This window comes from Trematomus bernacchii, unplaced genomic scaffold (genome assembly GCF_902827165.1).
Source record: "Trematomus bernacchii unplaced genomic scaffold, fTreBer1.1, whole genome shotgun sequence".
NCBI lineage: Eukaryota > Metazoa > Chordata > Actinopteri > Perciformes > Nototheniidae > Trematomus > Trematomus bernacchii.
In genome coordinates, this window is record NW_022987477.1 from 1991368 (window position 1) to 2008531 (window position 17164).

Here is a 17164-nt window from a genome sequence, read left to right on the forward strand (position 1 = left end):
GAGCCTCACCTGTCATACTCCAATGTAACGGAAAAACAATTAAAGAAAAACTAAATAATAATAATAATAAAATGTCTCCACTGATCTTGTGTAAATGTGATTTCTGTATGATTCCAATCGCATTTTATAGTCAAAATCAGCAAATTTGACGAGCTCCGCTACGGGAGCGATGAGAAGTGAGGCAGGCACGAGCTCTGCCTCTCGTAAGCCCACAGTAACTTGCTGGAGCGCGGGCACTAATTTAGCGCGGCCACTTATTTTGTGAGCGCGCTCAAGCCATTTACTGTGGGGTAGGTGAGGCACAGATGAGATCTGCCTCACCTCAGAATGCGTCACCCCACAGAAACTGGCTGGAAAGCGAACCCTAAGCGCATGCCTGTTCCCATCTCACTGTAGGTCACCAATGTAATGTTTGTAGATCCCTTTATTACATTTATCCTCGCCATCCATAGTCTCTAAATAACTTATTTCACGTATATATGATATTTAGGCTCGCTACACATACAACGGCAATGAAAAAATCACAATGGGAGGCAGCCATAACCTCTGCCGCACTGAAGGGGGCGCACGTGAGCCCACAGGTTCTTGTTGCTACTGTTATTCTACCGCAAACAACAAACTCGACTTTTGAAACTACAGGAAGATAAGGACGACTTTTACAAAACAGTAATAGAGATTGTTGTCCAGAAGGATAGCATGGACTTCTATTCATCTTCAGGTCAAGGTAAGACCACAACTGTAATGAAAATGGGATCTTACTTAGAAAGAACAATCCAATATTTAGATTTTGGGTATCCTTTTGTTGATCGGTCTGTTTAAAATTAATCATAGCATCAGACTAAAAAAGCTTTTGAAAATAACAGAATATTTCGATTAAGGTCAAAATAGGCTATAATATTTGTAAATCTGACTCTGAAAGAGTCAGTGCCTCACCAGCCATGAACCTCACCGCACGTCACTGATTCATACTGAGGTAATAAATCAAGGGTGAAGTCGGGACATTTTCTTATTGACCTCTATAGAATCCGACTGGAGTCGCCCCCTGCTGGCTGTTAGAGAGAATGCAGGTTAAAGGCACTTTTCAGACCTGGAGGTTGCAGTTTGTTACTGAAGTAATTAGGTTAGAAGATGGGTGTACCAAGAAGAGTGTAACAAAGAGATATGTTTGATAAAAATGGGATTTAACCTGGTTCTCGACAATCTGGTATATTATACACCAATGCGGCTTTCAACACACTCCTATAAATTATTCAGAAAGGTAGATGTTCAGACCGAAGTTCCCGACATTCAGGCTCAGTCCGTAGTACACCAGACTTGTTGCAAACCTAAACAAAAGAGTTATCTTCAGGGAGGAATGGCTGTAGATGTGGCAGCTGGTTAAGGATGAATTGAATACTCACCACAGGTAGCTCATTATCAATGCACGCCTTCTCAGATAGGAAATCCTGAAGAGGTCCAACATGCTTCCTCTTTTGGACGGACCCTCAACAGCTAGCTAGAAAAAAACACAGTTTTAGTTATCTTTATTGCAGAGCTTTATTGTATTCGCCAGAGACGCATCTCACCTTGTCCAGCAGATCTTCTGGGACCTTCCTTCTGTTAAATGCATCAATCTGGTGCACTTTGAGAGCAAAATGAAGAGATCTATGGATACCTCTCTCAGCACCCATATGAAACAGAACTGTAAACAGATGTACTTTTTCTTTATGGATATTTTACTAATCACTCCCCTTTTAAACTCTATTCTTGTTTTACTGCCATATAGTATTTCATAACTGTTTTTCCTTTATTCTCTTATTTTTTTTATAACTATAATGATCATATGAAGGTGTGCCGCGGAAATAATCTTTTGAATAATTTGTGACCAAACCGTTTGAGACCCACTGAGATAACTTAGTTAAGTATCTAAACACTCAGAGAGTCCGTTAGCTCACCTGAGTCTCTCAGTCTGAGAGGAGAGGACTCTCCTCCAGCTTGTTGTGGAACAAACAGCTCCTTATGTCCGTTAGTGCAGCTAGCTAACCAGATGCTAACAACAGGTCCCTGCTGGCAGAGCCGAGCTTGAATGACACAAGCACACGTTTATTTCCATGCAACTCTCTGATTGGTCTGGTGTCATGCCTCTGTTGCATTCACTGAACACGGGAAATTACAGTGCTGCCGTCCTCTCTTGTGTCATGATGAGGTTCACGTAAAGCACGGTTAATGTATTATATTATTGAGGGAGAATTGTCCGGGGCTACAGAAAAAACATTCGGGGCTAAAGCCCCGGATGCCCAGGCCAGGCGACGCCACTGAGTGGGAGGGTGAGATTTCTTTGTTGTTCCTCCGTCAGGTTGGGTCCTCGCTCCAGGATCCAGTCGGTGTTGCAGTGATGTGGGAAGTTCAGTCCTACAAACACCTGACCAATCACATCGAAAGCTGTGAACAGGCTGGGGATGCATAACACCGCCACCAGACGTTTCTGAAACAAACCAAACTCCCCGATCTCCTTCAGAATCTCCCCAAAGCTGCTCATTTTGACGTCTGGTTAAATTTGCCGTGGTGCCACATTCAAAGTGCAGAGTGAGTGATGGATGTGCCAATCTGAAGGTGCTATACCTCAAGGAAGTGGGCAAAAGGTGCCCAACTAACTAATATTTAACCATGGACATAAGATTAGTACGATGGACTTAAGACATAACAATAATAAAGCGTGCACTTGCCAAGCGGTCATATGATGACTTAATTGAACTATTCATATCTTAAACTGCACTGTAACTTTTATTCATGTATTTTTTCTTTTAATGTTTATTTTATTATCTTTGCTTTTTAACTGCCATTTTCTTAATGTCTTTCATTTTTGTAAAGCACTTTTGTTGCGTGAGACATTATATTCAGCAGAAGTCTCCACGTTTGCAGTCAACCAAAGTAGTTTGTAAGTATGCTACGGACAGAAAAAACACACGACCACATCGCTCAGAGTTTGGCCTGGAGTACGGACCGTTTATTGAATCTGCGCATGCTCATTAGCATGACCACGTTTCTTTCACTCAGGCACATTCTGATGATGTCATACACATGAACTGAAACATGACTTTGTTCTTATACAAATATGCTTAACACTCCACTCAAAGTCTTGGAGCAGAACACCTATTAGGGTGGCTGAGAGCCCCCCCTCTGCTGCGCGCCGTTCGTTGAATGAGGCTGATCTCTATTAAATAAAGAAAGGAATTGAAAACACCGGAATCAAAAGTTATAACAATTATCTGAGTTTACTCTGGTAGGAAACCAAACACATATACAAGTTGTACAGAGTACTCCGGACTTCAGGCTTGTGATGCGGTTTTACAGGTAGACAGACCAGCTTTCAGAAAACGAGAAGTATGGACTCCAGGTTTGTGATGCGGTTTACCGTCTCTAGCACCAGCTTTCAGCAAACCAGAAGCATTTTACATACAAAAACAACAGTATTCATAATCATATTTTGGGGCGGAGATGTGTTGACTTTTCCCTTCCCCTTTTACTCCAAAGCGAATTAGAGAGTCCGTGAGGAGGAGCTGTGTGAGCTGCTCACATCCCCCAGGTGTTTTTACTGGTTGGATTGACTTCTGGTCGGGTTCAATACAGCGAATCAGAGTTCTGACCAGAACGTGAGATTCTAAAGTTTCACAAGGTCAAAGTCAATCTTATCTCTGCCCCGATATTCACTCCCTTACTTTCCCATGGGAGTTTTTCACATAAACTATTCTTTCTCATACAATTAAACCTTTGTGCACAAATATAATGATGTCCATAAGGACCTTGAGAAGAACATGTGTGTGCACTGGTGAAAAGGAGCTGTGTGTGTGTGAAACAGGATCTCTGGGTCAGTGAGTTGTAAGTGAGAATATCATTTCTATATATGTGATTACTTAAAACAGTTGTGATTACTTACAACAGTTCAAACAATACATGTTCACTAAAATACAATTCAAAATAATACATGTTTACTTCAATACAGTTTAGAATCATATCTTTTTACTTCAAAAGACATGTTAATAACTCTCTACAGTGATACACAGAATCCAAATAAACAAGAAAAACTTCTCTAGCAGTGTTCAATCTTTACATCTGCCTGCCTGTTTCTGCTTTGAGTAAATTTTCCCTGCGTACATATTTCACAGTTATGGTTAGACATGTCATGTTTCCCTTTGATCGACATACCTTTAACCACTTTCTCTAGTTTAGACACATCCTCAAAATTACAATGACCAAGTATTCTATGCCATGTCTGGATGTCATGACAACCATTACAAACATCATCAGTATTTTCATCCTCTACTGTGCTAAGGTAATATAGCCTACCATACACATCCATTTAAAACTTGGTACCATTTTGATGAATCAGCCAATCATCACCGTCCTTGAAGCGGACCTCAGCTCCACTGGCTGTCGCTGCTTTCACGGAGAAAATGTCCTGTGGAAAAAATGGGATGTAAAGCGCTCGTTTGAGCCTCGTTTTCACTTGCCGTCCCTCGCTGTCGAGCAGAACAACTTCGGCCTCGCCCCCTTCCTCGGTGTGGCGTGTCCCACCGTCGCTCCTCTCGCCTCGCTTGGATCTCGTTAGGGCATGTCCTAGCTATATGCCCCATCTTTCCGCATGTCTAGCATTCAGTGTCGGCCAAGTCCATCTTCTTCCCTCTTCCACGTCCTCGTGTCCTTGCCCCGCTAGTCCTCATAACGCCGTCCTCATCCGCATTCATGTCACTCGTCCTATATTTGTCAGTGCTCTCATAGCTCCGCAGTTTAGCTTTGAACTCACCGAACGTTAGACGGTCGTTGGTTTGAGTGACGTGCACGACAAACGGGTTGAATGAGTCCGGTAACCCCTTCACTACCATGGCAATCTGCAACCCGTCACTGATATTTTCTTCGGCCCTTCTCAAAGAGGTGAATATAGTCTCCGCTCGAATAATATAATCAGTAACAGTCTCGTTGCTTGCTTTGTGGAGAGAAGAGAGTTCACAGTACAGGCTCACGACTCGTGGTTTGTCCTTTCCTGCGTAGTGCTCTCGGAGTATTGCCAACGCTTTTCTTCCATCTCGTTTTGCGTCTCTCATGAGTGATAAACTCTTATTATCTAGACACTGCACTAATTCAGCATATGCTTCTGCATTCTTTGTTGCGTCTTCTTCAAGTGCTTGTTCGTCGTTGTAGTCTATCGCTGGCTCTTCCAGGATAACTTCACTGAGGCCGCGCAGTTCCATGTGCGCCAAAAACCTCGTCTCCCATAACTCAAAGTTTTTCTCGTCACCGTCGAATAACAACTTAAACCACCTTTGGCCTCCTTGACTGGGCCCATAACCTGTTGCGTGAGACATTATATTCAGCAGAAGTCTCCACGTTTGCAGTCAACCAAAGTAGTTTGTAAGTATGCTACGGACAGAAAAAACACACGACCACATCGCTCAGAGTTTGGCCTGGAGTACGGACCGTTTATTGAATCTGCGCATGCTCATTAGCATGACCACGTTTCTTTCACTCAGGCACATTCTGATGATGTCATACACATGAACTGAAACATGACTTTGTTCTTATACAAATATGCTTAACAGTTATTAATGTGGCATCCCTTCATTTAAAACTGTGTCTTGTGTTTCTCTCCTCAGCTGATTTAACGATGAATACGGAGAATCATGACGATGCGTTTGAGGCACCAACGAGTGTTTAAATCTGTGTGTGTTCATAATACGTGATAATGTGTTGATGCATAACCCACCTAATTGCTTCAATGGTTTAATCAATCAGTTTTGATCATTTACCGTTTGTTTCGTTTAGAATTACCACAACAAATCACAGTTAACTTTTTGGAAAATTCTATCTTTTGGTCACAGTGTTAATTAAAAATAGGTTAGACAATCAGAAATACAAAAAGTAACATACATTTGACATTAAAATCCTGGGTATGCAGAAAGATCCAAACATTTACTTATTTTTTTGTTGCAAATGTAGAGTCGAAACGCATTGGAATTGTATGTCTGTGCAGATAATAATAATAATAATATGAATTATTTGCTTTTTATTCATTCATATAAAGTTGTCATTTTTGTGTGAATATCTCAGGTTTCCCCTGAAGCTAAATTGTTGCCCCAATAATTTTTTTCCAACACTTTCAACAAAGCTCTGGTGAATTACATTTTATTCATATAACACTATAACGTTATGCCAACAACACTGATAAAAAGAGGTTGAAAAAAAATGCAAATACATGTAGAAAAGTTGTCTATAATAAAGGAAGAAGAACAACAGTACAAATTAAAGTTTTTTCTCTTGAATTATTACTTCAGCATTCTCCAAAGCTCCATTTGATGGTTTCCTAAAATGAAAAACAGAACAAATGATTGTTATATACAATTATTTACACCGAATGCATTTGTTTTTCAAACAAAGCTGTGTATTATGGCAAGCCGATTTAGCTTTTATTCATTTCTGGAGGATATCAAAGAATCAATTCTTACTAGTAATAATTGATTTTTAGATATCCTTAGATATCCTTAGATATACTCCACTCACTCGGACTCAGTGTGGTCCTGGAGTTCCACATTGAGGGTTTCAGGCAGTAACAAGCAGAGACCAGCAGCAGTGATGGGGATGATGCCGTATATCAACATGGGGATGGAGGGATGGTAGACGTCCAGGAGTCTCACCAGTGGAGCCAGGATCCCCGCCACGCAACCAAACATCGAGTTCACACCAATACCATTATGCCTGCAAGAACGCACAGTGGTGAATGGACTGCGTTCATACAGCGCTTGAAATGCAATTGAAAAAGAGTGACATTACCTTAAAATAGTTGGGTATAATTCTGTAGTGTACACATAGATTACGTTGAAACTGGCAATAGCAGCAAACGATCCGATGACTGCTATGGTTGTCACCACGGCAGGAAGATCTGATGGGGAAATAATACATTGAAACACATAGTGAACGTGAAAAAAACGACACGTCTATAACAAATGTTTTCATGTACTATATACCTTTTGGGACGGCAAGGACTACGAGGCAAGAAGTTCCCCCGAAGAAAAGGAAGCCCACTAGTCCTTTCCTCCTTCCAATGCGTTGCATCAGAGCGTAAGAAGTAGCCTGTGCAGGAAATTCGACGACTCCAAAGATGAACTGTGTGAGGTAGATATTGAGGCCAAAGCTGCCCACATTCAGGATCAGTCCGTAGTAGAGAAGATTTGCTGCGAACCTGGTACAGTTGGAGAATAAGAAAGACATTTTGTTTAGGTTCCCAATCAAGGATTAATGTGACAAATGTGAACAATTAACAGTGTAGGAGCCAGCGTGGCTATTAGATATAATTGATCAACATTAGTCATACTGATTCACTGACTGAGAAAGACAGAGCAATTATTATGAAGACCCACCAGTTGTAGCTATTGATGAGAGTGCGTTTTCTCAAATACGATATCCGGAAGATGTCGAACACGTTTCTTCTTCCGGATGTTCCCTCAATCTCAAGCTTAGGAAGTGAAAAGAAAGAAAATGAGTATGTGTCACAAAGAGGTTTAAACGGAAGAGGATTAGGGCCACTTGATTTTATTTTGAGATCGGACAAAAATTGTGAGGATTCGTATCATTTTTTTAAATGATTTTACATTTAAAAAGACTTTAGTAACAGTATTCCAACTTTTCTTAAAATTCAGATTTTTTCTCAGATTTCTGACTTATTCTCAGAGAATTGACTTTTTCCTAACAATTCTACGGAGCCCTGGAGGGTTCATAGAGAGAACAAAAAATAAAACGAGCCCACGTTTTATAAATTCGTGCGCACGAGATATAATTCGTGGCCTCAATTTAAATAAAACGAGGCCACGCTTTATTAATTACTGCCTCCAGTGCACTGTACGACGAAGCCAGTTCAACAGACCCTGGATATGTTTGAGTTACCCGGCTTAACTAACCCTAACAAACGTGATCTCGCTAAGCGGTCCTACGCAGCTGGTTATCAACTCAGTAAATCAACCAGGGTTTCTCTGTCCGGATGAGAGCGCGTTCACGTGAAAGGGACGGGGTTAGCAACATTTGACCAATCACAAACATGGAGAAGCGTGCTGACAGCGCAGCATCATACTTCATGAATGAATAGTAAATAGCAAATCCTGCTTTGTAGTACAGGCCACTGGTGCCGCAGAGACATGAATTCATAGATCAAAGCAGACTGGTTTACAGACTCTTCTGTTTTGCGAATCCGGTGCTTAAACAAATAGCTCTACACCCCTGGCCGAAATGTCCCTAAATGAAGTCAGAGTTTGAAATATATCTCAAATAATGTATGCACTGCCATTTCTCCACATAAACATAACAGTCTGCAATGAAACGGTTGTCTCCTCTGTGCTCCACTTCCTACTTGGCGCACTGGTAACTTTCTCGTACGAACGAGAAACTAACTAAATACGTTAAAGTATATCGTGCGCACAAGAAAGTATTTTGTGCAAATGAGAAAGTATATCGTGCACACAAGATACTTTTTTCCCCCTCCATGAACCTTTAGGGGCTCCGTACAATTCTGACTTTTCTTCAGATTTTTTACTTTCTTCTCAGAATTTTTTTTTTTCGGCTTTAAAATCAGATTTCAGATTTCTCAAAATGTGGACTTTTTCAGAGTTCCAAATGTTCTCAAAACTGATGTTTTTCTCAGATTTCAGACTTATTTTTCCCCTCAGAATTTTGGCTTTTACTTGTCTTTTTTTACCTTTTTGTCAGATCTCCAAAAACTGTTTTCATGTGGCCCCAATCCTTTATAGGGTTGAATATATGGTGAATTTATTTTGAGATCTGACAGAAAGTGATTCTGACTTATTCTCAGAATACTGACTTTCTTAATTGAATTTTACTTTTCCTCAGATTTTTTACTTCTTTTCTCAGAATTACTTTTTTTCCACTTTAAACTCAGAATTCTGATTTCTCAGAATTCGTTTTTTGTCCCCTCAGAATTCTGACTTTTACCTTTTTGTCAGATCTCCAAAAACTGATCTCATGTGGCCCCAATCCTCTCCGTAGGTTTATAGTTTATAGCGTTGTTGACACAGCTCACCTTGTCCAGCAGATCTTCTGGTACCGTGGTCCCGTTCAGCCGGGCCGCCCTCTGCAGCTCCTTCAGCGCCTCCTCCTTCCTGCCCTGGGTGATCAGCCAGCGGGCGGACTCTGGGAGAAACCTAAAGACACACAGGATCAAAATCACACACTCTTACTTCTATGATGTAATTCAAACCACTCTTATCCCGAGTGTTACTGCTGACCAGTAATAGACTGCAAAGAGGACTAGAAGAGGACTGAAGAGCACCAGCTGCAGGATCCTCCAGTCGTGGATTAAATAGGCGATGCCCGGCAGTAAGATCATTCCCACAGAGAAGAACGTAATGATGATTGTTGTGAAACGAGCAGCGTAAGAGGGACCAGTCCACTCCACCCCTGTAACACAGATAAATATAGACATTTTATTTATTAGGATAAACCCCTTGAGAAGTACCATCTCGTTGTCAAGGGGGTCCCGACAAAAGCAACGTCTTACAGACAGACATGAACAAAATAACAGAAAGCAAAGCATGACAAACCACGTACAGTCTGTTAAGTAAAATTCATGAAGTAATACATACCATCATTACAATCATTACAATTTGATAGAGATTCGTGTCGAATAGATCAGTTTCATCAATAGCAAGAGCAGACCAGCTGAAAGTGAGTATATTGGGTTTCTTATCTATTCTTACGTTTAATTTTGGAGTGAAAATTGAGGTTAGTAGAGGTTGCCAGCTCAGTGTCATCTGTCCCTTAATATCTGTAATAAATTAATATCTAACATAATGTCCGTGCACCACCTGAAGTTAAACCAAGCTGCTACTTCCTGTCCTATCTTTACTTCTTTGGTGAACCTTGATCTGACACGAGATGGCCTTTCCATCCAACATCGCTCACAAAAGTGTCAGCTATAAATATAGTGTAAAATCTGACAGACCACCAAGATAAATTAAAGTGGACCTATCATGCTATATTTGAATAATATAGTGTAGGACCATACCTATATAAGGCATATTTATACTTTTTTTTTTTCAAAATACCAAACAGATCATGCATTTTAGCCATGCCTCATTTTGCTCAATTTGACATTATTTAGCTCTGTTTTTGCAAGGGCTGATTCTGTGAGAAGAGCACCATCTACTGGCCTGGCATATGTACTACAACGTCTCCAGCGCTTTCGAACGGCAATGGCCGTGGTTGTCTCCTCCTGATTGGTGGAGTTGGCCCAATAGCCGTAGCGCCACCGTCCTGACGTCAGGACAGTGTTCAAATCTGGATCAGTTTTTATCAGATCCGTTGCAGCCCCTTTTTTAGAGATTTGGGTATGGAGGAAAATAGAGAGGGTTGTGTTTTCTGACACTTGGTGAGTTCCCTGGAACACCGGGGACACATATTCATGTATAAAAGTCGTACAAAAGTGCATTTTGCATGATAGGTCCCCTTTAAGTAGTATACCGGAAGTTAATAAGAGCGGGTAAACTCCAAGTTGGATGTGTTATCAAAGTGTGTGTTTAATGTAAAATAGCTAATGATGATGGGAACAACAAACCTACCCATCACAGATGTGTTGATCTGAAGGTTGAGACTCGAGGTGCCGCAGAGAAATTTGAAAACCATGTAAACGTAGATGTTGGGGGAGAAAGCAGAACCAACACCGAAGAATAGGAGGAGAGAAACACAGAGCAGGATCGAGAAGCGCCGTCCAAACCTGCAGAGAGACGAGGGGATGACGTATGCACCACAGGAGGTCTTTCCACCCAGTGGCCATCAAACTCTATAACTCTTCACCCTTCAGTAAAGGGAACTGAGAACTTCCACACCAACACTATGTGCAATATAAATATCATTACCATCATTACAAAACACTCGCTGCTATATGACATGTGCAATATTATTATTGTTAACAATGTGCTATGATAACGTGCAATTACGTATCTGCCACTGCGTTTATTTGCACTACTAAATACTGTTAATATTTACATTAATTATGTGACCGTCTATGTTTCCTGTAGATATTTAATTGCACTTTTAGTGTACAGTTTTGCTATCATGCTGCTGTGTTTGTTGTATTTGTATGGCTCTGGCACAACAATTTCCTTCGGGATAAATCAAGTCTTATCTTATAGATTATTTTTGTTATTTTCTAAAATGGTGATAATAACATACGTACATAGATAAATACATCATTATTTATATGAATAATAATAATTCGATAAGTATATTTAAAGAAAAAATAGACAAACAAAAAGGTGGATGTGTTTTGGTTTCTTACCGGTCAGAAATCGCCCCATAAGCCAGCGCTCCAACCAGAACTCCTGCCATGGAGATGGACTGGGACACCTCGATCAAACCACTCCTGTCACAAACTACATCAAACTGAAGTGAGAGGGGGACACAAATAAACAAAAACAGAGACCTTACTGCAGTATTTGTTTATAAAGTTATCAGTACAGCCGTCGACAGACTAACTAACCCCCCAGTGTCAGTAGCCTCTGAATTTCTATGCAATGATTTTGCCTCCTTCTTCACTGACAAAATTCAGAAAATTAGACAAGCAGTCAGTGCCTCTGCATCAGGTACAGCAAATGTGTTGTCCCTATGTCCACCTAATATCAATTCAAACACCATGACACAATTCCATCAGATTAATGGTAAAAACTTAGAGGACATTATTCAACTTCTGAAATCCTCCTCCTGCTGCCTTGATATTATTCCAACAGGATTTTTTAAAGATGTTTTTCCTTGCATGGCCTGAGATCTACTTCATATAGTAAACACATCTCTTCACTCAGGTATTTTTCCAGAGGCCCTGAAAACTGCAGTCATTAAACCGCTCTTAAAAAAGAATAATCTAGATCAGGGCTATTCAATTAGTTTAGAATGGGGGCCGGTTGATGAAAATGATCGAAAGCAAGGGGCCGGCTTGAAAAAAGAAATGGCTTGAAATATGAGCAATCATATTAAGAGCTTCAGATACAGTAAATACTACAACAGCATAGTGGAGTGCATATATTTTGTTTAATTAAATCAAACATAGCCCCAAGGCCTTTATAAATGGCAAGTTCAGAACTCAGTACATGTGAAGCTAATATAACCATCAACATCATTGGATTTAGATTAAATGATCTAATAATTCACACAAAATAGCAATTTAGGGCCATACACAAACAACAGTGCATATTATGGTATAATAAAAATAAAGACATGTGAGCCATACCACATCAATTGCTTAATTAAAAGCAAAAACAATTATCAAAAGACTTGTATTAATTACAAAACCACAACACACAGCCTTTTAAAACTCAAACCTTTTTTGATTAATATAGTGATAACTGACATACAGTCTGCAACCAACTTGGCAGATATGTGCCATCTAATGAGAGAAATGGCATTTTTTCGATTTAGCAAGAGCAGGGAAGTCGGGAGTATACGTTGTCATGGCAATACGCATACAGTGATGCAGATGCTGGTCAGTGAGGGATGCGCGATTATTAGTTTTTATGGCATTCATGTGTGAGAATGCCGATTCGCACGTGTAAGTCGAGCCAAACATTGTGAGGACAAAAAGTGCAAGACCCCTTGAATGAGGGAATTTCTCGTGGCTGACTTCATGAGTCCAGAACTTTTCAGAACCTGCCAGCTGAAATGACTGTCGCAGGTCATCTGATGACTGAATGTCAATGAGTTCGAGTTGTAAAGACGCCTCATTTAATGTCACAATCAGCTCCTTTGCTTTCAGTGCAAACTCCCCCTCTACATTCACAGAGAAAGGGTCCTTCACAAATCTCATCACTTCAGCCGGGAGACTGAAATGTTCAAACCTCGCGGCAAAGTTGGTTTTCAATGCGTCCATAAATCCAGTCATCACCTCGGTGATTTGTAAACCTGCAGTGCGCAGTGTTGGAAAATGGAGCATTTTGCCTGGACATAAATCCGTAGAAAAAAGTGTGAGCTTTTTTTGAAACGCATGGAGTCTCTCCACAAGTTGTGTGACCATTTTATCTCTGCCCTGCAGCTCCAAATTGAGTTGGTTCAGATGTTGGAAAATGTCGCTCAAAAAGCAAACGGCAGCGTAAAACTCATCATTCTCTATCAGACACAGAAAGGCGTTGGCTTTTTTGTGTTTTGAATTGCGGAGAAACGCCATGATCTCCTCCTTAAGTTCACAAAATCGTTTCAAGACGTTTCCTTTGCTTAGCCATCTAATGTCACTGTGCATGAGCAAATCATTATATTGAGCTGACATGTCTGACAACATCTGGCGGAAAAGGCGGTGCTGTAAACTGGAGTTACAACGAATAAAGTTAATAATCGCCATGACAGAGTCCATTGTGTTTTTTAACTCACCACTTAGTTTTGCGCACAGGAGGCTTTTGTGGATGAGGCAATGAAGCGATCTCAGCTGTGGAGCCACATCTGCCAGCCTAGCGGACAGTCCCTGTGTTCGGCCCGACATCGCAGGTGCCCCATCCGTTACAAGCATGTTAATACGATCCAATTCCAACTTGTGCTCCTTGAAAAACGAAACCACTTTGTGGAACATCACCTCACCGGTCGTGTGTCCATCCAAAGGAATTAATCCAAGTAGATCCTCCCGAAAGCACTCACCATCAAAAAATCTAACATAGAGGCACAGTTGTGCAACATCGCTGCTGTCAGTGGATTCATCAATAGCTAGCGACATAACCTCCGCCTTTCTCAGTTTGTCCAAGAGAATCTCAAAAACGTCCGATGCAAGGGTCTCCACTCTCCTTGATGTTGACGTGTCAGAAATCGGAATGTTCTTAATTGAGTCAATAACGCTTTTTCGGATTTTCTCATCTGCAACCACTTGCTCAATCGATGCAAGCATACACTCTTTGACTGTCTCTGCGTCCGTAAAAGGCCTTTTCTTTTTGCCTAATATCCAGGCCACTCGTAGGGATGCTGCGGTAGCTCTCTCTTGGTCAGTGCAAGCCCGAAACAGGGAGCTACGTCTTTGGTCATAGCACAAAGTTAACCCCAAAATCTTCTGGCGGCGAGCATCAGAGCCCGCTGGAAAAGTGGCGTCAAAGTTGGCGTGAGCTGTCTTAAAATGCCTTCTCAAGTTGTACTCTTTACACACCGATAAACACTCATTGCAGATTAAACACACGGGCCTTCCACTGACATTTACAAACAAGTACTTCTCTTTCCACTCGCTGTTGAATTGCCGGTTTTCGGTGTCAACCTTTCGTTTTTTTAACGTAGAAAGAGACATTTTGATATCCAACTATGCTGACCAGGTTTGATGAATCGTACCATTGGCGCGAAACCGTTGAAGGTGCGCGAGCTTGTAGTGAAGGGCAACGCGAGCCGCGAGGACGCGCGCAGAGACGCAATAAATGACAGGAGTTGTCACTACAGTAGCTAGTAGGTGGGTTCGAAACCCGAGCCCGCCAAAGTTTTCAAGCAATGTCTTCCCCTCTATCTCTCAATTTAACACCCTCTCTGGAATAAAGTCACTCTGGCCCAAAACATTTATAAAAAAAAAAAAAAAAAAAAAAAAAAAAATTAAACTTTATTTTAAAAATTAAACTTTTTAACATTATACTCAAAGGGCCAGTAAATATCACCCGGGGGCCGGATTTGGCCCGCGGGCCGCCAATTGAATAGCCCTGATCTAGATGCTTCAGTAATGAACAATTACAGGCTAATATCAAACCTGCCATTTCTAGGTAAAATCATTGAAAAAGTTGTATTTCAACAGTTGAGTAACTTCTTGCATTTAAATAACTGTTTGGATGTGTTCCAGTCAGGATTTCGTCTAAACCACAGCACTGAGACTGCTCTTGTAAAGGTCTTCAATGACATCCACTTAAACACAGACAGTGGCAGAACTTCAGTGTTAGTATTATTAGATCTCAGTGCTGCGTTTGACACTGTTGACCACAACATATTACTAGACCGACTAGAAAACTGGGTGGGACTTTCGGCAACAGTTCTAAATTGGTTTGAGTCCTACTTAAAGGACAGAAAAAACTTTGTTTCTATAGGTAAATACACATCTGAGTTGACAAATATGACATGTGGGGTACCTCAAGGCTCCATCCTGGGGCCTCTTCTCTTTAACATCTACATGCTACCACTGGCTCAGATAATGAAAAACAACAAAATAAGTTACCATAGCTATGCGGATGACACACAAATTTACGTAACAATTTCACCAGGAGATTATGCTCCAATTCAAACACTGAGTAAGTGCATTGAACAAATCAATGACTGGATGTGTCAGAACTTTCTCCAATTAAACAAAAATAAAACTGAGGTAATGGTTTTTGGAGCCAAGACAGAAAAGTTAGCGCTGAGCTTCAGTCTGCAATGTTCAAAACAACAGATGAAGCCAGAAATCTAGGTGTAGTCATGGACTCTGACCTGAGTTTCAACAGTCACATTAAAACAGTTACTAAATCAGCCTACTATCACCTAAAGAACATATCTAGGATTAAAAGACTAATGTCACAGCAGGATTTGGAAAAACTTGTCCATGCTTTTATCTTCAGTAGACTCGACTACTGTAATGGTGTCTTTACAGGTCTCACTAAAAAATCTATTAGAAAGCTGCAGCTAATTCAGAACGCCGCTGCTCGAGTCCTCACTAACACTAAGAAAGTGGATCACATCACTCCTGTTCTGAAGTCCTTACACTGGCTTCCTGTGTGTCAAAGAATAGATTTCAAAATACTGCTGCTGGTTTATAAAGCTTTGAATGGTTTAGGCCCAAAATACATGTCTGACCTACTGCTAAATTATGAACCATCCAGATCTCTCAGGTCTTCAGGGACTGGTCAGCTTTCTGTCCCCAGAGTCAGAACTAAACATGGAGAAGCAGCGTTCAGTTATTATGCTCCAAATATCTGGAACAAACTCCCAGAAACCTGCAGGTCCGCTGCAACTCTTACTACTTTTAAATCCAGGCTGAAGACTTTTCTTTTTGCCGCTGCTTTTAATTGAACTATTCACATCTTAAACTGCACTGTAACTTTTAACTTTTATCCATGTATTGTTTCTTTTAATGTTTATTTTATTATCTTTTCTTTTTAATGACTGATTTTAAATGCCATTTTCATAATGTCTTCCATTTTTGTAAAGCACTTTGAATTGCCTTGTGTTGAAAGGTGCTATATAAATAAACTTGCCTTGCCTTGCCTTACAGTCATCATAAAGGCGTTAATCACCAAAGGCAGATAAGAATTTACGGAGGAGGGAATATGAGGTCACCGCTTCTCAAACATCAGAAACATTTACTTATCGTTTTAATGGTAAAGTGTTTAATATTTACCTCTGTCACGATGCTTGAAGCTCCAACAGGTGCGTCATAGTTCCATCCATGTGTGCATCCTGTAGTCTTGTTGATGCCATACGCCTCAATGGTTTCCAAATCCAAATCCACAGGTGTGAACATCTCACAGCTTTCAAAGCCTCCATCCTTGTTCAGTGGGAGGGTGAGATTTCTTTGTCGCTCCTCCGTCAGGTTGGGTCCTCGCTCCAGGATCCAGTCGGTGTTACAGTGATGTGGGAAGTTCAGTCCTACAAACACCTGACCGGCGATGTCGAAAATAGAAAAAATGCTGAGGATGCATATTCCAGCCAACAAGCGTTTCTGAAAGCCACCAAACTCCCCGATCTCCCGCAGGACCTCCCCGAAGCTGCTCATATTGATGCTTGTCTAGATATGCTGTGGTGCCACACACAGACAGTTACAATACATGTAGCTGTAGCTGTGTTCACCTCTTAACCTGTGTACAGTGTCAAAGTACAGTATCATTTATTCATCCACATATTCATTGTTTATCACCCAGTTAGATACGGTGGATGATTTCACAATAATAACAAAGGGCAATCTGAGTGGACCTTTAGAGTTTGGATGAAGAGGATATAATAAAAATATGTGTGATTGAATCCAACAGATTTTAATGAGGTAAATATATATAATATTCAATCATAAAAATGATATCATGATTACCGACATGTGTCACCAATCAGCTGTGTTTGCTGCCTTTTCGTCTTGATAAATGTCCCAGTTATCAAACAGTCTACGAACTTCTGTAAAACATTTTTATTTGCAACAACAAATAATACAATTATGTTTAAAAGGTCA

General features: G+C 40.7%; 1 protein-coding gene across 1 annotated transcript; it reads right to left on the reverse strand.

Moving 5' to 3' along the window:
- Positions 1–5091: 5091 nt before the first annotated feature.
- Positions 5092–16737, reverse strand: LOC117496587 (solute carrier family 22 member 13-like). Its single transcript, XM_034148292.1, has 10 exons — positions 16346–16737; positions 11318–11421; positions 10599–10753; positions 9267–9438; positions 9062–9182; positions 7392–7486; positions 6999–7213; positions 6805–6913; positions 6535–6729; positions 5092–6337 (listed from the first exon to the last, which is right to left on the reverse strand). Exons 1-10 carry the CDS (start codon positions 16718–16720, stop codon positions 6277–6279), a joined length of 1602 nt encoding a protein of 533 aa, XP_034004183.1. The 5' UTR covers positions 16721–16737; the 3' UTR covers positions 5092–6276.
- Between the last annotated feature and the right edge of the window lie 427 nt (positions 16738–17164).